This window comes from Pan paniscus, chromosome 10 (assembly GCF_029289425.2).
Source record: "Pan paniscus chromosome 10, NHGRI_mPanPan1-v2.0_pri, whole genome shotgun sequence".
NCBI classification, from domain to species: domain Eukaryota; kingdom Metazoa; phylum Chordata; class Mammalia; order Primates; family Hominidae; genus Pan; species Pan paniscus.
The window spans coordinates 8,428,509-8,449,495 of record NC_073259.2 but is presented as its reverse complement, the minus strand read 5'-3'; the positions used below and the strand labels follow the sequence as shown (position 1 = coordinate 8,449,495).

Genomic DNA, 20,987 nt, shown 5'->3' with positions numbered 1-20,987 from the left:
CAAGACCCTATCTCTTGAGAGAGAGAACAAACGAACATGACAGACCAACAGACAGACAGGGGGTCTCACTATGTTGCCCAGGCTGGTCTTGAGCTACTGGCCTCAAGTGATCTCCTTCCTCCTGCCTCAGCCTCCCTAAGTGCTAGGATTATAGGCCTGAACCACTGTGCCTGGGAAGATTTTTGTTTTACAATACTTCTTAATACTACAAATGAATGTGTTACCTTAATCTTCACTTCAGTGAGAAGACTAATGATTTCATCATAATACTTTATCACCTTTCAAAAGCTTTCGAATGTTGGAAACCCAGAAATTTCTAATAATTTCCCCTGTATTAAAAAAATCTTTAGGCTGGGCGTAGTGGCTCATGCCTGTAATCCCAGTACTTTAGGAGGCCGAGGCAGGTGCATCACCTGAGGTAAGGAGTTCGAGACCAGCCTGGCCAACATGGTGAAACCCTGTCCCTACTAAAAATACAAAAACTAGCCAGGGGTGGTGGTAGGCACCTGTAATCCCACCTACTCAGGAGGCTGAGGCAGGGAGAACTGCTTGAACCCAGGAGGTGGAGGTTGCCATGAGCCGAGATCCTGCCACTGCACTCCAGCCTAGGTGACAGAGCGAGACTCCAAAAAAAAAATTTAAAAGTCCAAAATTGTATTGTTATTGAAACATTGTTAAAATGTGTTGTCACTCTGCTAGTTGCACTTAAGTACAGTTCTACTTAGTGAATATTTAATACTGCCTGCCAGGAATTATATTAAATATATATTATTTTTCACATATGATGTGTGATAATTTTCACGATAACCTTGACAAAGTAGGCATATAATCTCATTTTACAGACAGATATGAAACTCATAGATGCTCTAAATGAATTTCGGGAGAAAGGAGGTGAACTCCTTTCATATGAGTTTCATATCTCTCTGTAAAATGAGATTATAGCACCTACCTTGTAGATTTATTGAAGTTTCTTCCTGCAAAGCTAAATAGCAATAATTTTATTTTTCCAGGAGCATATTTGAAAAATATTTCTTGCTTTGTTACAGCCTTATTTTCTACACATCACAGGAAAGCAATTTTAAACTTACAACTATAGTTCATATTCTAAAGGTCAAACAGCTGATCAGTGAAAGAGCCCGAATTCAATCACAAGTCTCACTCCCAATCTACCTGAATGTGTTAAACCACACGATTGAACACGTGTATTAAAATGGTCAGCAGAGGCAGGAATTTCATTCTCTGGTATTTCAATATGTTCATTAAAAATGCCAGCTGACTTGCTATTTTTAGGTAGAACTTCCAAGTCAGTGAATGGATTTTTAAGCAGCCCTGGGGAGGAGTGCCCTGAATAACGACATTTAGGTCAACCATACTGCATATACAACGGGGGTCCCCTAAGGATGATAACACTACATTGTCAGCCAGGCACAGTGGCTCACGCCTGTAATCCCAGCACTTTGGGAGGCAGAGGCGGGTGGATCACTTGAGGTCAGGAGTTCAAGACCAGTTTGACCAACATGGTAAAACCCCGTTTCTACTAAAAATACAAAATCAGCTGGGCATGGTGGTGCACGCCTGTAATCCCAACTACTTGGGAGGCTGAGGCAGGAGAATCACTTGAACCTGGGAGGCAGAGATTGCAGTGAGCCGAGATCATGCCATTGCACTCCAGCCTGAGCAACAAAGGTGCGACTCCATCTCAAAAAAAAAAAAAAGTATTCTCACTGTACCTTTGCTATGTTTAGATATGTTTAGATACGCTAATACTTACCAGTGTGTTCCAATTGCCTACAATATTCAGTACAGTAACAGGCCGTATAGCTCTGTAGCCTAGGAGCAACAGACTGTACCACAGGGCCTAGGTAGGTAGTAGGATATCCCATCAAGGTTTGTGTACACTATGACGTTCACACAACAAAATCCACTAATGACACATTTCTCAGAATGCATCCCCATCATTAAGTGGCAAATAACTGTATAGAGTGAAAGAGTCATCAGATTTCATCATGTTCAAACTGATAACAATTTCAGATAATTGTGGAAAGAGCTATTAACAAAGTATGTTTCCTAACTCAATTAACAAATAGGTTCACCTTGTCCAAATACTAAATGTCAATATTCGAAGGCCATGTTTTTACACATACTGACACACCAAGAACACATCTGGCTTGAACAAAATATTGCTTCTGAGAAAAGACACAAAAAGGTCATATGAGAAGTGTCAGAAAAGAATTCCTTTGACATCTATCCTTCCTCATCTAGGGAGAAATGTTAGTATTCTAAGCTCAGCTGTCCTCTGCTTGAAAGACGGCCACAATCTGGAGCTAACTTAATTGAAGCCAGGGAATGAACATCCATTTCCTAGGAGGCCCATTTAGTAGAGACACAATCAGAGCAGGGAGAACTGCCTGGGGAGAGGGAGGCAATGAGAAGCAAAGGCTGGCCGCTGATTTGAGCATTCCCATAGCCCCAAAGAATGCTGCAGGGAAAACTATTTTAGAGTAAACCCCTCCTGATTTTGCAAGTACCACACAGCAAAAGCAAAAAGCATTCTTTTGAGTGAACTAAACAAAAAGGCTATTTAAGATGTATGATTTAATCCAGAAGTTAAAAGAATGCATTTATTACTTGTAGATTCAAACAGACATTACTCAGAACTTAAGTTCATTTTAACTTTTGCCCAATTCTCCCTTCTCAGGGGTTACATTTTCTCTCTTCGGGAATGTTATTTATTTTCACTATTTCTTATTTTTATTTCATTTTATTTTATTTTTCAAATGGAGTTTTGCTCTTGTCGCCCAGGCTGGAGTGCAGTGGTGTGATCTCGGCTCACCGCAACCTCCACCTCCCAGGTTCAAACAATTCTTCTGCCTCAGTTTCCGGAGTAGCTGGGACTATACGCGCACACCACCATAACTGGCTAATTTTTGTATTTTTAGTAGAGACAGGGTTTCGCCCTGTTGGTTGGGCTGGTCTCGAACTCCTGACCTCATGATCTGCCCACCTCCGCCTCCCAAAGTGCTGGGATTACAGGCATGAGCCACTGCACCCAGCCTATTATTGAGCTTTTTATCTTGACAGATCTCTTCTGTGTGTGTGTGTGTGTGTGTGTGTGTGTGTTTTGTTTTTTTGAGACGGAGTCTTGCTCTGTCACCCAGGCTAGAGTGCACTGGCACAGTCTTGGCTCACTGCAACCTCCACCTCCCTGGTTCAAGCGATTCTCCTGCCTCAGCTCCTGAGTAGCTAAGATTATAGGCACCTGCTACTATGCCTGGCTAAGTTTTGCATTTTTAGTAGAGATAGGGTTTCTCCATGTTGGTCAGGCTGGTCTTGAACTCGTGACCTCAGGTGATTTCCCCACCCCCCCCACCCCCCCCCCCGCCATCTTGGCCTCCCATGGTGCTAGGATTATAAGTGTGAGCCACCACGCCCAGCCTACTGTTTATATTTCTAAAGAGAAATCATGGCATATGGACAAACTACCGACTGGGATTTCTTAGATGACTCCAGCTCACAAGGTCACACCACAGTGGGAAGCACGCCTTCAATTCTCAATTCTCTATCACTTACAAAAGGCCAGATAGGGCTCAAGTTCCAGCACTAGCCAACCCCTGTCATCTCCAGGGAATCTATATTATAAAATGCCTAGCCTCAACAAAGGTCCTGAGTGTTGTTTCAAATTTCACCTCCAATTTTCACTAAATATTTCTGATATAAGAAAATAGGCCAAGCCTGGTCGCTCACACCTGTAATCCCAGCACTTTGGGAGGCTGAGGCAGGAGGATCACTTGAGACCAGGACTTCAAGACCAGCCTGGGCAACATAGTGAGACCTTGTCTCTACAAAAAAATAAAAATTAAAAAAAATATTTGTAGTTAATAATTTCTCTATTTTGTTGAAAATAAATCTGCTTCATGATAAAAGTTACATAATTCCAAGAAAAAAAAAAACACAGAAAACCTAAAAGTTGGTTGTTATCCTTACATTGAAAGGCAGTAATACAGAAAATTCTATCAATGTATTTCATCAAAAACATTAAACAGCCAGGCAGGGTTGGGGGGCTCACGCCTGTAATCCCAGCACTTTGGGAGGCCGAGGCGGGCGAATCCCCTGAGGTCGGGAGTTCAAGACCAGCCTGACCAACATGGAGAAACCCCCTCTCTACTAAAAATATAAAAATTAGCCAGGCATGGTGGCGCATGCCTGTAATCCCAGCTACTCAGGAGGCTGAGGCTGGAGAATCACTGGAACCCAGGAGGCAAGTAAGCCAAGATGGCGCCACTGCACTCCAGCCTGGGCGACGAGAGCGAAACTCCGTTTGGGAAAAAAAAAAAAAAAAACACATTAAACACACAACCTGAAGCCCAAAAAGAGAAAAAAGCAAGAGACTCCCTCTTAGTAACAAATGAGTTAAACACTGATAGAAGTTGCACTAACATTACAGAGGGCAGGAGAAACATTTGGTGACTCACACATTCCCCTTTGATGTCAATTTTACAATTTAGGGCCAAGTGCAGTGGCTCAGGCCTGTAATCCCAGAAGTTTTGGAGGCCGAGGCAGGCAGATCACTTGAGCTCACTTCGACACCAGCCTGAGCAACATGACGAAACCCCACCTCTACAAAAAATACAAGAAATTAGCCAGGTGGTGCCACTTACCTGTGGTCCCAGCTACTAGGGATGCTGAGGTGGGAGGATCGCTTAACCTGGGGAAGAGGTTGAAATTAGTTGAGATCGCCCACCACATCCTAGCCTGGGCGACAGAGTGAGACCCTGTCTCAAAAAAAAAAAAAAAAATTAAAATTAAAAGAAAAGAAAAGAAAATTTAAAGAGCTAGTTTCTTTCGGAAGAACAAGGAGGGGGCCAGGCGCAGTGGCTCACGCCTGTAATCCCGGCACTTTGGGAGGCCGAGGTGGGCAGGTCACGAGGTCAAGAAATCGAGACCATCTTGGCCAACATGGTGAAGCCCCGTCTCTACTAAAAATACAAAAATTAGCTGGGCGTGGTGGCGCGTGCCTATAGTCCCAGCTACTCAGGAGGCTGAGGCAGGAGAATCACTTGAACCCGGGAAGCGGAGGCTGCAGTGAGCCGAGATCGCACCACTGCACTACCGCCTGGCGACAGAGAGAGACTCCGTCCCAGAAAAAAAAAAGGAAGGAAAAGCCTCTTGGTCCCAATTTCAAAGTCAATCCTGCATCCCTTTTTTTTTCCCCAAAAAATCTGAGTCATATCAAACATCTGGTACTCATGAAATTTACTACTTTAAATTCATGGAATTAAAACTGAGAGCCCACAACTGAACAAATATTTTCTGAATTCAACCAGAGATGCTGACTACTAACCTTATCTCCCCTACCACTTACACCTGTAAATGTAGTTTTCTTCCTCGACTTGGGGAAAAAAAAAAAGCACAGTGAACAAATTTCAGAGTGCAGCTATCACCTCAATAGAACTTGACGAAAAAGGAAAATACATGTTCTTTACCCCCAACAACTTTGTGACAATTGTTTAAAATGGCTTAAAATTGTTTAAATATCTACTAGTGGAAATATCAAACTAAATCCTTACACGTCAAATCATTTTTTTTTTTTAAGTGACAGGATGTCACTGCGTTGCCCAGGCTAGCGAGCTCAGTGGCCCATCACAGGAGTTTGGAACTCCTGGGCTCAAGGAATCCTCCCTCCTCAGTCTCTCGAGTCGCTGGAACTACAGGCGCGCACCACCGTGTCCGGCCAAATTTTAATTGATTGACTGATTGATTTTATTTTATTTATTTTTTTTCTAGAGATGGGGGTCTCGCTATCTTGTCCAGGCTGGTCTCGAACTCCTGAGACCAAGCGATCCTCCTGCCTTGGCCTCCCAAAGTGCTGGGGATAACAGACGTGTTCCAAGGCGCCTGGCCCCAAATCTTTGTCTTGGTAATGGAATAAAAAGCGGGGTATACAGTTGGCGTGTAGGACTTAAATCCTCAGATGACGCCAAAGTTTCTAACCAATGATTTCAAACGGCTTCCCATTAACTTCTCATTAACCTAGCGAACAAGAAAGTGACACGCTGAGATTTTGGATCCTTTTTTTTCCGAGGCTCTCCCTCTGGCAGAGAAAGAGGCGCACAAACAAGGGGTGTGGCCCACTGGCAAATCAGTCAGACCATCCCGAATCAGAGACAAACACTGGAAAGCAGAGAGGAAAAAGAAGTTTCGCGTTTCCGCTCCTCGGACTCTGCTCCAGAATTCAGCTTTACCCGTCCGAAGCAGCGGCGTCAGAACCCCGCACCGCCTCCCGGGAGGGGCTGGGTCCCCTCTCGGCTGTGACACCGCCGGGCAGTGGGAGCTAAGCGGGGCCAGCGCCTCTCCCCCGAGGGAAACCCGAGGCCCAGAGGGGCCGAGGGATCCCGTCACGAAAACTCCAGAAGTTCCTGAGCAGGGACCTGAACCAAAGGTCTCTGCCCACGGCGCGGGATGTAGTGCCGCCGCTCCACTTGAGAAAGGGGTCCCCACACGGGAGTAGGGCGAGGGGGTCGCCTCCCGCCGCCGAAACCAGTCCCTCCCTGAGTCGCCAAGTCCCGAGTCCCGCCCTCTCCCCGCAGGGCTCCCGGAGAGGACCTCCGCCTTCTCGCTTCGCCCCTCCGCCTCGCTCAGGAGGAGACCTGCCACGGCCCTGTCTGACCTGTCGCCGCTGGGACTGAGCCGGCAGCGCGAAGCCTCCATGCCCGCCACCGAGGAAGCCCCCACCACGTACACACTCTTCCCCGCCGTCGCTAGAGTGGCTAGGCTGGCACGCCGCCGCGTCCCGCCTCCTGGCAACCGCGTTCCACACTGTCGCCGACGCCGATTGGTCCGTGTTCTCGTGGCTCCTGTCTCATTGGCTATTGCCGGGGCCCAACGATGCGGGAGGGTTGCTAAGGGGCGGGAGGCGAGCGGGAGTTAAACGCGCCTGCGCGGGGGTGGGGTGACGCGAGCTAAGGCTTGGTCCTCTGGAGCGCCTCGCAGGGCCGGTACTGAGGGGGAAGACTTTGTTTTTGCCTGGGCCTCGCCCGCCGCGCGGCCAGCAGGCGAGTCCGGTCAGAGGAGTCTCCTATACCCCACCAACCGCCAGGCACGCAACGGCTCCTCGCACCCCCGCCATTTTTACCGAGCCCACCCAGAGCGCTTCCCGAGGTCTGCCCTGTGAGGATGTACAGACCTCTGCCGCTTCCTATTCTGGCCCCTGCCCTGATACCAGCGGCCTTCGGGGACCCCCTCTGGTACCCTCTCCACTCCATCAGTCACTCCCAGTGAAACGCATCTTCCATAGGCTGGCCTTGAACTTCGACTGCACAGAACTTAAGCTTCCCCTACTCCAGCCCAAGCTTTTAGGTCATTCCTAGACCTGCTCTACAGACTCCCCTAAAGCACACGAGGGAATCCAGAGACTTTAATTTTTTGAGACAGGGTTTCACTCTCTCGCCCAGACTGCAGTGCAGTGGCCCGGTCTCAGCTCACCGCAACCTCCGCCTCCCAGGCTCAAGCGATTCTCCTGCCTCAGCCTGTGGAGTAGCTGCGATTACAGGCAGGGGCCACTACTGCCTGGCTATTTTTCGTATTTTTAGTAGAGATAGGGTTTCACCATGTTGGCCAGACTGGCCTCTTAACTCCCGACCTCAAATGATCCACCCGCCTCAGCCTCCGAAAGTGCTGGGATTACAGGCGTGGGCCCGTCCTGGAGACTCTTTCCATCTACCTTTCTACCTCCTGTGGGCCTTCCTCAAACATCCATAGCCCACCGTGAGAGCCCCTGTCTAAATGTGTACTCTTGTCTCCAATAAATCCCGTCCCCAAATGTCAGTCCCTTTCTCCCTACCGACATGCACATTATAGTCCCTACAAAACATCCTGAGTCCTCACAAGTCACTGCACAAATGGCTTTATGGCGTTCTAAGGTCAAAGTTGTTTCCACATTGGTTTTGAACCTACAAGTTAGTACTTTAGGAGGCACACGCTGAGAGTGGGCCATTACACTGCCTGGGTCAGCGTGCACTCACTGTGTGACCTGTGCATGGTTCATTCTCTGCATCAAACTCCCATCTGTAAAATATACAGTAATCCCTGCTTGATCTAGTTGGGGCTGGACCTGACACAGTAGGTCCAGCTGAATGAATGCTAAATGAATGGGTTTAATGAGATGCTACTTGTCTGAGTAAAAGGCCGAGACATTCGGTTGACTGGGGAAGTCCTTCTGCATTAATTACAATAAGTAATACTCATTGAAAACTTTCCTTATTTACACACAGTTGAACAGTTATTCTAAGAAACCATTTTCCCACCCTATTTAATATTGACAGATTTCTTCAGTTAGAAACAAAAACTCAAAACACAAGCAATCCTAAATAACTCATCTATGTCCCCCTTATCTCCCCTCATCTTATGTAGTCCCTAAAACAGGGCTTGCTGCCCTTTCTTCTTCTTGCCTTTTCAGCAGATGAGTCAAGGTTGCAGAGGTGGCAGTCAACCATAGAGTCACAGAGTTTGATTTTTTTCCATCCATCAGGTCATAGAAGCTGCCACTGAGCCTGACAAGAGTTGGTACTCAAAAATGCAGAATGAATTAGTTTGAATGAGGTGATTAAGGATTAATGAGTAGTGGTTAAGGAAACAAAGACCATTAGTGGATGGGGTAATATTGCTGTATTACTGATGGAAGCAGGATTCTCTAAAAAAACTTTCTGCAGCCATTTACTTACATACATTTTAAAGAGTTACTACAAGATATTTTAAAAATTTAAACAGTTAATACAAGAAAAATATGAAGTGAATAGTTCATGACACTAAACTGAACTGTTCATGACACAAAGTATCTTAGAAAACAAATCTCGGCTGGGCCAGCACTTTGTGAGGTCAAGGCCAGCAGATGACTTGAGGTCAGGATTTTGAGACCAGCCTGGCCAACATGGAGAAACCACATCTCTACTAAAAATACAAAAAAATTAGCCAGGCATGGTGGCTGGTGCCTGTAATCCCAGCTACTGGGGAGGCTGAGGCAGGAGAATCGCTTGAACCCAGGAAGTGGTGGTTGCAGTAAGGTGAGATCATACCACTGCACTCCAGCCTGGGCAACAGAGCAATATTACATCTCAAAAACAAAAACAAAAACAAAAACAAAAACCCTAGGAATTGAATTCCTTTATGACTCCAGAAAACATATCTCTTTTCTATTGAGATTACTGATGGCAGTCAGCTTTTCACAAGGAATTGGCTTCTGCTCAGCTTCCCTCTCTCCCTGAGGTAAGCAAGCAGGTGCTGTCGTCTCCTCCATGTGACCTTTATTCCATACTTGTCCTCGGGGGTGTCTTTAACCAGAACAGGTCCAGGCTCTGGGCTATTAGGAGTGCCAGTGTGAAGAGTGCAGCTTAGAAGGCTGTTTTCCTTCTGATCTTGGGGAATGAGTTCTTCCTTCACAGACGATGACTCTGGGGTCTGGATATCAGGTGGAATGAACACATAAGGTAAGCTCTGAAGTGCCTGCACTGACATGTTCCCACAGCTTTGGGGACTGAGCACTGGAACTAAGGGTCTTCTGGAAACATCCTTTTCTGATTCACTGGGGCACTCTCGGATTAAGGGGATCCCCAATGTCTCTGAACTGGAAGATTGCGGACTCTCAAAAGTTAGATGTGGAAACTTGGAGGTGGTAGGTTTTCGACTTGAGTGTCTCGCCCGGTTTTGGTGTTTCTGGTAGGCTGGGAACAAGCTTCCTGCTGCTGTATCAAAATCAGGTGATACCTTAAAAAAAAAAAAAAGTGAGGTGAGCCTAACTAAGTACTAACCTAAGAGAGGAAACTATATCTGATGACCAGACTCTTAAATCGGGGTCTACTGTAGTAATGAACACAAAACTAAAATAACTGTCTAATGGCATAATAACAGGAAGCTTTGGGCAAATTATTCCATCTCTCCGGCCTTCAGCTTCCTCATGTGTAGGAAAGGGGATGATGTCTCTTTCACTTCATCACACCATATGGATATAACTTTTTTCTTCCCCCTGGGATGGAGTCTCACTCCGACGTCTAGGCTGGAATGCAGTGGCACCATCTCGGCTCACTGCAACCTCTGTCTCCCAGTTCAAGTGATTCTCCTGCTTCAGCTTCCCGAGTAGCTGGGACTACAGGCGCCTGCCACCACGCCCAGGTATTTTTTTTTTGGAGACAGAGTTTTGCTCTTGTCGCCCAGGCTGGAGTTTAATGGCACGTCTCTGCTCACTGCAACCTCCGACTCCCTGATGCAAGCGATTCTGCTGCCTAAGCTTCCCGTGTAGCTGGGAATATAGGTGCGCACCACCACGACCAGTTAATTTTTGTATTTTTAGTAGAGACAGGATTTTACCATGTTGACCAGGCTGACCTTGAACTCTTGACCTCAGGTGATCCACCCGCCCCGGCCTTCCAAAGTGCTGGGATTACAGGCATGAGTCATGGCACCCAGCCAATTTTTATATTTTTAATAGAGTCAGAGTTTCACCGTGTTGGCCAGACTGGTCTCAAACTCCTGACCTCAAGTGATCCACCCACCTCAGCCTCACAAAGTGCTGGGATTACAGGCAGAAGCCACAGCGTCTGGTCTAGATATAACTTATTTATCTTTAAACTTCATGAGGGTAGGGACCAGTGGTCTTGTTCTTGATTCCCAGCACCTAGCAGAATGCCTGGAACAAAGAAGGCCCTCAGTTAATGAATAGCCAACTCCAAGCATAGCGGGTGAGAACTAGCAGAGGACCTGGCATATAATGAATATTCAATAAATGTTCATTCCTACTCTCATCCACAGGATTCTGATGTTTAGGTTTCTTCCACAATCCTGTAGCAGGTATTATGGTTCTTCCAAGCAGTCCTGAATAAGTTACATTTATTAAATACTCCTAAGCCAAGCTTATGCTTTTGTCTGGCCCTTTTACTATACTACTTTCCTGTTGTATAGTAGCTATATTCTCTTCCCAGGGTTTCTATTTTTTTTTTTTTTTTTTTGAGACAGGGTCTCACACTGTTGCCCAGGCTGGAGTGCAGTAGCACAATCTTGGCTGACTACAGCGTTGACCTCCCGGTTCAAGAGATCTGCCCACCTTAGCCTCCCAAATAGCTGGGACTACAGGTGCGCACCACCATGCCCAGCTAATTTTTCTATTAATATTTTTAGTAAAGATGGGGTTTCACCATGTTGCCCAGGCTGGTCTCGAACTCCTGGGCTCAAGCAATCCTCCTTCCTTGGCCTCCCAAAGTTCTAGGATTACAAACATGGGCCACCACACCCGGCCTCTCTTCCCAGGGCTTTTAAGCGGTCAAAATATGACATATGCTATTCTTATGGGGTTTTATTTTTCAAGGTTCAATCCATTACACAATAAACAGAGTATCTAGCCAAGTACTCCACCTTTCACATGAAGTTGAGGGAACAATCTCATTTTTAACTTGTTCTGCCATTTATTTGGCATTCTCACCCAGCTAATGGGTAAAAAAACTTTTACACTGAACTCTTTCAGAGGAAAATAGGGGAAGAGAAAGACTCCAGTTCCAACTAACCCGTTCCTCAGTTTGAACTGAGAAAAGAAGATGTACCAGGGAAGATGGCTGGCCACAGACAGAATACATTAACTCCTTGCCCCCGCCCCCATGAATCTTATTCTTTGGAGTCCCTGGTTCAAGGGGCAGAAGAGTCCTCATTCTGGAAAACCTAACAGAGTAAAAGTCAAAGTAGGCCGGGCGCGGTGGTTCACGCCTATAATCCCAGCATTTGGGGAGGCCGAGGCAGGCGGATCACGAGGTCAGGAGATAGAGACCATCCTGGCTAACACGGTGAAACCCCGTCTCTACTGAAAATACAAAAAAATTAGCCGGGCGTGGTGGCGGGTGCCTGTAGTTCCAGCTCCTCGGGAGGCTGAGGCAGGAGAATGGTGTGAACCCAGGAGGCGGAGCTTGCAGTGAGCCAAGATCGCGCCACTGTGCTCCAGCCTGGGCGATAGAGCAAGACTCCGTCTCAAAAAAAAAAAAAAAAAAAAGTCAAATAGTAATCCCATGGGCCTACCCAGGAAGTGATGGTGCTGTGGTCAATGGGCTTGCTGGGCACCTGTCGAGTGTGAGTGATGGGAAGCTGTGTAGATGCACAGCTGTGTTTGGGGCCCTCCAGTGGTTGTTGGTGGAACAGCAGCGGGGCTTTCTGGGAAGGCTGGCGGCGTTTTTTTCTGGGAGGCATCAACCGGTGAATGAGGAACAGTTAGTAACCACATGATGCTGTTAGCCTTCGGGTTGGGGGATAGGCTCCAATTCCAACCCATGCCTGTAGAGAAGAAACAAAAGCTGGGAGCAAATAATTCAAATGATTCCCCAGTTCTTCCTGATCCTCTGCCAGCCAATTCTACCATAAACTTCAAGGCTTTGGGGAGCACAGCCTCCTATACCTACAACCACCAAGCAAAACACAATATTCATATTCAACATTCATCTAACGAACATTTATTGAGTATGTGCTAAGTGTCATGCTGGGTGCTGGGAATTTAAAGATGAATAACCATTTATTCAACAATCATTAACTGAGTGCAAAGCACTTGTAGTGATACAGAGGTCATCCCTGTTTCGAGGAGCTGAAAGTCTAGCAAAGGGAAACAGACATTTACAACACTGTATGAGAATACAGTATGGTTCCATTCATTCCAAAGGAGGCTTTCTGGAAAGGGAGATACCTGACCTAGGTATGAAAGGCATAGAAGAAACAAAAAAGCAAGGAGGGCACTCCAGCCTGAGGAACAGTGTACACAAAGGCATGGAGACGAGACAGAGTATTGTGAATTCTGGGAATTACAAATTCAATGTATCTGGACACAGTATGAGAAGATAAATGGCAAGAACTCAGGATAAACATGGTGTCAGGCTGAGGTTAAAAAAAAAAAAAATAGGTGACATGGCTGGGTGAGGGGGCTTACGCCTGTAATCCCAGCACTTTGGGAGGCTGAGGCAGGCGGATCACCTGAGGTCAGGAGTTTGAGACCAGGTGGCCAACATGGTGAAACCTCGTCTCTACTAAAAATACAAAAGTTAGGCTGGGAGTGGTGGCTCACGCCTCTAATCCCAGCACTTTGGGAGGCTGAGGCAGGCTGATCACTTTAGGCCAGGAGTTCAAGGCCAGCCTGGCCAACATGGCAAAATCCCACCTCTACTAACAAAAATTAGCTGGGTGTGGTGGCACATGCCTGTAGTCCCAGCTACTCAGGAGGCTGAGGATCACTTGAACCCAGGAGATGGAGGTTGCAATGAGCTGAGATTGCGCAACTGCACTCCAGCCTGGGCAGCAGAGCTAGACTCTGTCTCAAACAAACAAACAAACAAACAAAAAAGATTAGCCGGGTGTGGTGGTGCATGCCTGTAATCCGAGCTACATGGGAGACTGAGGCAGGAGAATCACTTGAACCTGGGAGGTGGAGGTTACAATGAGCCGAGATTGCACCACTGCACTCCAGCCTGGGAGACAAAGCGAGACTCGTCTCCAAAACAAACAAACAAACAAATAAAAAAAAAAAAAACAGGTGACACCATATGAGTTTGGACTTTAAGCAGAATAATTTGATCCCACCTGGCTTTTAAAAAATTTTTCACTTCAGATAATGTCAAATATATACTAAAGTAGACTGAATAATGTAATGGACCCTGTGTACCAATTATCCAGCTCCAATAACTGTCGGCTAGGCTAATCCTGACCCATCTACACCCCTAGCCACTTCTTCTATCCCTGGATTATTTGGAAGAAAATATATTTGGCCGGGCGCGGTGGCTCATGCCTGTAATCCCAGCACTTTAGAAGGCCGAGGCGGGTGGATCACCTGAGGTCGGGAGTTCAAGACCAGCCTGACCAACATGGAGAAACCCTGTCCCTACGAAAAATACAAAATTAGCTGGGCGTGGTGGCGCATGCCTGTAATCCCAGCTACTCGGAGGCTGAGGCAGGAGAATCGCTTGAACCCGGGAGGCGGAGGTTGCGGTGAGCAGAGATCACGCCATTGCACTCCAGCCTGGGCAACAAGAGTGAAACTCCGTCTCAAAAAAAAAAAAAAGAAAAAATATATTCTATCCTTCCCATTAATACGACTAAACAAATATATAAATTCTTTAACATTAACAAATATCCAGCCAGCCAGTGTTCCCATTTTCGTTTTTTTCTTTTTTTCGAGATAGGGTCTCATCTGTCGCCTAGGCTAGAGTACAGTAGCATGATCACGGCTCACCACAGCCTTGACCTCCCAGGCTCAGGTGATCCTCCCACCTCAGCCTCCCAAGTAGCTGGGACTACAGCTCGTGCCACAGCGCTGGCTAATTTTCGTATTTTTGTAGAAATAGGGTTTCGTTGTATTGCCCAGGCTAGTCCTGAATTCCTGAGCTCAAGCTATCTGCGCACCTCAGCCTCCCAAAGTGCTGGAATTACAGGTGTGAGCCACCACACCCCAGGATTTCTATGTTTTGTTTTTTTTTTTTTTGAGACAGGGCCTTGCTCTGTCACCTAGGCTGGAGTGCAGTGGTGTGATCATGGATCATTGCAGCCTCGACCTCTAAAGCCCAAGCAATCCTCCCACATCAGCTTCCTGAGTAGCTGGAACTACAAGCGAGCACACTGCACCTGGTTAACTTTTTTTGAAACATTTTTTATAGAGATGAGGTCTCACTGTGTTGCCTAGGCTGGTCTCAAATTCCTGGGCTCAACCAATCCTTCCCTCTTTAGCCTTCCAAAATACTGGGATTACTAGCAATTCTTTAGATAGGCCTTCCCTAATAACTATGTCTAAAGTAACAGTCAACTCAACCCCTTGACCTGTTTGATTTTTCTCTATACTTTTATCTTTTGAGACGGAGTCTCACTCTTTCGTCCAGGCTGGAGTGCAGTGGCTTGATCTTGGCTCACTGCAACCGCCACCTCCTGAGTTCAAGCAATTCTCCACCCTCAGCCTCCCCAGTAGGTTGGATTACAGTCACCTGCCACAATGCTTGGCTAATTTTTATATTTTAAGTAGAGATGAGGTTTCACCATTTTGGCCAGGCTGGTCTTGAACTCAGTTGAGACCTCAACTGATCTGCCTGCCTCGGCCTCCCAAAGTGCTGGGGTTACAAGCGTGAGCCACCATGCCTGGCCCCTCTGGTAGCCTTCTAACTGAGTTCCCTGCTTCCTTTTTCCACCCCCATCTCCAACCCGACTTTTCTCACAAGGTGCCTAGAGCATCTTTTTTAAAAGTTTTATTTATTTATTTATTTATTTATTTATTTATTTATTTATTTATTTATTTATTGTAGAGACAGGGTCTTGCTTTGTTGCCCAGACTAGTCTGGAACTCCTAGGCTCAAGCAATCCTTCTGCCTCGCCCACCCAAAGTGTTGGGATTACAGGCATGAGCCACCACGCCTGGCCCAGATCAACTTTAATAAGGGCTTCTTTGGTGGAATGGTGGGACACAAGGTTGAATGCAATAGGTAGAGAGGTAAATGAGAGTTGCAGCTGAGCATGCTGGAAAGACACAACAGAGCAGGTTGGTTCTATGCATTTGTGATCCATTCAATCAACAACAAAAAATAATATGCTTTGACTTATATGACTAGGCAGTAGAGATACAGGTTAAGAAAAAAAAGGACACAGTTTCTCTTCTTTTTTTCTTTTCTTTTTTTTTTTTTTTTGATGGAGTCTTGCTCTGTTACGCAGGCTAGAGTACAGTGGCGCGATCTTGGCTCACCACAACCTCTACCTCCTGGGTTCAAGCGATTCTCCTGCCTCAGCTTCATGAGTTGCTGGGACTACAGGCGCACGCCACCATGCCTAGCTAATTTTTGTATTTTTAGTAGAGACGGGGTTTCACTATGTTGACCAGGCTGGTCTCGAACTCCTGACCTCGTGATCCACCCGCCTCGGCCTCCCAAAGTGCTGGGATTACAGGCGTGAGCCACCATGTCCAGCCAAAGTTTCTATTCTTAAGGAACTAACATCTTATAGAAAACACAAAAAATATATATATCCATTTGTTCATTCACTCATTCATTCACTTGAGAAATATTTACTGAGTGCCTACTGTGTGCTAGGCACTGTTCCAGGTGCTGAAAATATATACCAGAGAATAACATAAAACCTCTGCCCTTGTGGTGCTTACATTCTAGTCGGAAAGGAATAAAAAGTATAGAGAGGCCGGGCACAGTGGCTCATGCCCGTAATACCAGCAGTTTAGGGAGCCGAGGCGGGCAGATTACTTGAAGTCAGGAGTTCAAGACCAGCCTGCCCAACATGGTGAAACTCCATCTCTACTAAAAATACAAAAATTAGCCAGGCGTCATGGCACACACCTATAATCCCAGCTACTCAGGAGGCTGAGACAGGAGAATCGCTTGAACCCGGGAGGCGGAGGTTGCAGTGAGCCGAGATCATGCCACTGCACTCCAGCCTGGGCAACAGAGCGAGATTCAGTCTAGAAAACAAACAAACAAAAAGCTACCACAGAAATCCAGTGAAAAGATAACAGTGGTAGCAATGGCTATAGTTTTGAAATTCATGACTTGCTGAAAGTCATCAGCTTCAAATGGGTACGTTGCTCAGCAATCCTGTTTCCTTGATCAACTCATTCTCCACAAAGATTATCTTAAAACTTCTCCAAGCTAGGTGCAGTAGCTCACGCCTGTAATCCCAGAACTTTAGGAGGCTGAGATGGGAGGACTGCTTGAGGCCAGGAGTTCAAGACCAGCCTGGGCAACATAGTGAGACCTCGTCTCTACTAAAAATTTAAAAGAATAATTAGCTTGGCATGTTGGCATGTACCTGTAGTCCCAGCTACTTGGGAGGCTGAGGTGGGAGGATCACTTGAGCCTGGGAATTTGAAGATATGGTGAGCTATGATCGTGCCACTGCACTCTAGCCTAGGTGACAGACAGACCCTATCTCAAAATAAATAAATAAATAAAGTGGAAATTTTGTTTGTTTGTTTTGAGACAAAGACTCACTCTGTTGCCCAGGCTGGAGTGCAGTAGCGTGATCTCGGCTCACTGCAACCTCCTCCTAGGTCCAAGCGATTCTCCTGCCTCACTCTCCCAAGTAGCTGGGATTACAGGCGCCCTCACCACGCCCAGCTAATTATTTTTTAGTAGAGATGGGGTTTCACCACGTTGGCCAGACTGGTCTTGAACTCCTGACCTCAGGTGATCTGCCCACCTCGGCCTCCCAAAGTGCTGGGATTACAGGCGTGAGCCACCACGCCCAGCCTGAACATTTTTATTTTAATTTTTAAAATTATTTTTAGAGATGGGGTCCTGTTCTGTTGCCCAGGCTGGAGTACAGTGACACGATCATAGCTCACTGCAGCCTCAAACTCTTGGGCTCGAGAGATCCTCTTGCCTCAGCCTCCCGAATAGCTAGGAATACAGACAAGCACCACCACACCTGGTTAGTTAGTTTCTTATTTTATTTTTTGTAGAGATGAGGTCTTGCTTGAACTCCTGGGCTCAAGTGATTCTCCTCCCTCGGCCTCCTGAAGTGTGAGGATTACATGTGAATCACCACACCCTGCCCACTTTCTTAGAACTTCAGAACACCCCTTTTCTCTTAACAAATGACTTTACTTCCTACTTGACAAAGAATACAGAAGACATCAAAGGAAATACTCTCATTTTCCAGAAAGCAAATATACAAACCTATGCGTATCAACATCTATCTTCTTTCTGCTCTAATTAGAGGTCAGTTCATTCTGCTGTCTAAGTCCTTCCCCTCTGGTTGTGCTTTGGAGCTGTTCTCACTCTATATACTTTTCTTAGGCAAACTCATCTGCCTGTATTTCAGTATCCACCTAGAAGTAGATGACTTCAATATTTATATATTTTAGAATTCCTTAAGTTTGGGACCCAAATATCCCATTACCTACCTGAACAGCAACTAGATATTTCAAACGCACCTCAAATTCAACATATGTAAGGCTAAGCGCAGTGGCTCACGCCTGTAATCCCAGCACTTTCAGAGGCCGGGGTGGGCAGATCGCTTGAGCTCATGAGTTTGAGACCAGCCTGGGCAACACAGTGAAACCCAAATTCTACAAAAAATACAAAAAATCAGGTGGGCTGGCCGGGCGCGGTGGCTCACGCCTGTAATCCCAGCACTTTGGGAGGCAGAGGCGGGCGGATCATGAGGTCAGGAGATCGAGACCATCCTGGCTAACACAGTGAAACCCCGCCTCTACTAAAAATACAAAAAATTAGCCGGGCGTGGTGGCGGGCGCCTGTAGTCCCAGCTACTCGGGAGGCTGAGGCAGGAGAATGGCGTGAACCCGGGAGGCGGAGCTTGCAGTGAGCCGAGATCCCGCCGACAGAGCGAGACTCCGTCTCAAAAAAAAAAAAAAAAAAAAAAAAATCAGGTGGGCACGGCTGCGTGCACCTGTAGTCCCAGCTACTCAGGAGGCTGAGGTGGGCAGATCACTTGAGCCCAGGAGGTGGAGGCTGCAGTGAGCCGAGATCGTGCCACTGAACTCCAGCCTGAGTGACAGAGCCAGAACCTTGTTTCAAAAAAAGAAAAGAAAAAAAAATTCAACAAGTTTAAAACTGAACTTGGCCACGCACAGTGGCTCATGCCTGTAATGCCAACACTGTGAAAGGTGAAGGTGGGAGGATCACTTGAACCGAATAGTTCAAGATCAATCTGGGCAACAGAGTGAGACCCTGTCTCTACAAAAGATACAAAAATTAGATGGGTGTAGTGGCATGTGCCTGTAGGGGGTCCCAGCCATTCAGGAGGCTGAGGTGGGAGGATCACCTGAGCCCAGGAGGTTGAGGTTGTAGTGAGCCAAGGTCATGCCACTGGACTTCAGCCTGGGGGACAGAGCAAGACCCTGTCTCTAAAAAATAAAAAGATAAATAAAAATAAATATATAATTAAAAAAAAACTCATTCTGAGCATTGCTTTGTAGTAAAAAAACAAAAACTGAATTCACGATCATTCCCCTGACAACCCCCCGCCCGTCCCTTGGCCAAAGTGATTATCTTCCAGGGCCCTTGGTCAGGGAATAGTGTCATTATTCCTTCAGTTATGCAGCTGAAAATCTTGACACTTCTACCTCCCATCCAACCCACCATCAAGCCCTTTCAACTTTACCTCTTAAACATGTTTTCTTAATGCCCCTTTTTTACTCTCTCTGTCTCCTTCTTTCTCTTCCTCCCTCTCTCTCCCTGCCACACTTTTTCAAGCTCCAGCAGTTCTTGCCTGGAGTATTGCAATATCCAACGGTTCTGCCCTAATCCACTCTAGCAATCCCGGCTATAGAGGGACCTTTTAAAATGCAAATCTGACCTGGGTTCACTTCTGCTTAAAGCTTATGACTGGTTTCCTTTAATTCTTGGATAAGCACAAAACTTCTCGGTATGGCTAAGGCTCTGCTTCCTCCGGCTCCAGCTTCAACTCCCACCACACTCCATTCAGGTCGATTAGCTCAAACCCCTCAGATACTCCTTAGCCTTTGTACTCACTGTGCTTCCTCCTGCCATCCAGCCTTTGCACGCCTGATTCCCTCTGCTTAGAGGAGTTCCCTCCTTTCTTTGTAAAAGGCATCAGATCTCACACCAAGCTCTCATTACAAAAGCCTTTCCTGTCCTACCTCTCAAGATCTCATTATTGTAAATACTCAAAGTATCATTAACCTCTAATGTTTCAATTTACAGCAATAATTCAACATTTGTTTGTTTTGGAGACGGTGTCTCCCTCTGTCGCCCAGGCTGGAGTGCAGTGGTGTGATCATGGCTTACCATAGCCTCCACCTCTCGGCCTCAGGTGATCCTTCCACCTCAGCCTCCAGAGTAGCTGGGACTACAGGCACGCACCACCACGCCCGGCTAATTTTTAGTAGAGAAGCGGTTTCGCTATGTTGCCAGGCTGGTCTCGAACTCGTGACCTCAAGTGATCCACCCGCCTCGGCCTCCTAAAGTGCTGGGATTACAGGCGTGAGCCACTATGCCCAGCCCACATTTGTTTATTTGATTAAAATGTACGCACCACCACGCCCGGCTAATTTTTAGTAGAGAAGCGGTTTCGCTATGTTGCCAGGCTGGTCTCGAACTCGTGACCTCAAGTGATCCACCCGCCTCGGCCTCCTAAAGTGCTGGGATTACAGGCGTGAGCCACTATGCCCGGCCCACATTTGTTTATTTGATTAAAATGTCTGTGCCCCTCTTCCAGGATTGGGCTGTGAGCCCAGGGGAAGGAAAGAACCTTGTCTGCCATTGTATCTTCAGGGCCTAGCGGTGCCTGGCGCACAGCAGTTGCTCAACTAGACTGGTTGACTAAGTAAATAAATAAAGCACTACGGTCTATTATATCCGAAGGCTTGGCTTCGGGAGGGGCAAAAGACAGGTCAGTACTTGAAGATTTCGCGCTGAGGTAGGGTTCATGGTGCCGACATTTTTTTTCAAGATGGAAGAAAGCGGAGGTAATACGCAGCCCTCAAAGGAACTTAGTCTAATCGGGGGGAGCAGACGATCGTTCACTGTGGGAAAATGGGGTACGATTTCCCCCAGTTAGGAAATCAACTAAAGCCGACCTTTGAAAAGGGGAGCAGAGGAGCCTGAGGGGAAGCGGGGGCGTGTCGCCTGGCGTGACTAGCGCGGCAGGGAAAGCGGGCCCAGGGACCCGGGCCTGTCACGCCGCTTCCGCGCGTCCCCAAACTCTGCCTCGGCTCGCCCACCCACGCGGCGGGGACCCCTCCGGCCCCTCCCCGGCCCCACGGCCACTTCTTCCCCCACAAGCCGGCCTGCGGTCCGCCTTACCAGCCCGGGCCGGACGGGGCCGCAGCTCCTGTCAGACCGCACAGCCTTCGAGCCCGGAATGCCGAGACAAGGCCGGCGCCGATTGGCGACGTTCCGTCACGTGACCTTAACGCTCCGCCGGCGCCAATTTCAAACAGCGGAACAAACTGAAAGCTCCGGTGCCAGACCCCACCCCCGGCCCCGGCCCGGGACCCCCTCCCCTCC

General features: G+C 47.2%; 2 protein-coding genes across 7 annotated transcripts in view; both read right to left on the bottom strand.

Annotated features, from left to right (window-relative positions):
• The window catches only part of TULP3 (TUB like protein 3), a 49,462-nt gene extending 42,553 nt beyond the window's left edge, over positions 1–6,909 (bottom strand). The window contains exons 1-2 of one of the 5 annotated variants that reach the window (XM_063593295.1): positions 6,668–6,890; positions 4,659–4,772 (exon numbers count right to left, since the gene is read on the bottom strand). Coding sequence is in view for 2 of the 5 variants with exons in the window: in XM_008973771.4 (XP_008972019.2) it covers positions 6,668–6,708 (41 nt within the window). In the remaining 3 variants the exon portion in view is untranslated. Of the gene's footprint in view, positions 1–4,658; positions 6,644–6,667 lie in introns of those variants that run through there. The other 4 variants (XM_008973771.4, XM_008973772.4, XM_034935181.3 and 1 more) reach the window with 4 other exon arrangements.
• A 1,288-nt stretch (positions 6,910–8,197) lies between these two features.
• On the bottom strand, positions 8,198–20,891 carry RHNO1 (RAD9-HUS1-RAD1 interacting nuclear orphan 1). Of its 2 annotated transcripts, none has more exons than XM_003820357.5 (3): positions 20,784–20,891; positions 12,052–12,303; positions 8,198–9,759 (listed from the first exon to the last, which is right to left on the bottom strand). In XM_003820357.5, the coding sequence occupies exons 2-3, from the start codon at positions 12,217–12,219 to the stop codon at positions 9,211–9,213; spliced, it is 717 nt and encodes a 238-aa protein (XP_003820405.1). In that variant the 5' UTR covers positions 12,220–12,303; positions 20,784–20,891; the 3' UTR covers positions 8,198–9,210. The 2 variants fall into 2 exon arrangements, with proteins under 2 accessions (XP_003820405.1, XP_003820408.1); XM_003820360.5 differs by having other exon boundaries at positions 12,094–12,303; positions 20,784–20,885.
• Positions 20,892–20,987: the final 96 nt, after the last annotated feature.

What these genes read in the sequence shown, in the direction of transcription:
- RHNO1 (XM_003820357.5), bottom strand. Translation starts at nt 12,219, where the DNA reads ATGCCTCCCAGAAAAAAACGCCGCCAGCCTTCCCAGAAAGCCCCGCTG. An exon ending in ACAGCACCATCACTTCCTGG is followed by an intron (nt 9,760 to 12,051) that starts GTAGGCCCATGG and finishes TTTTTTTTTAAG; the next exon opens with GTATCACCTGATTTTGATAC.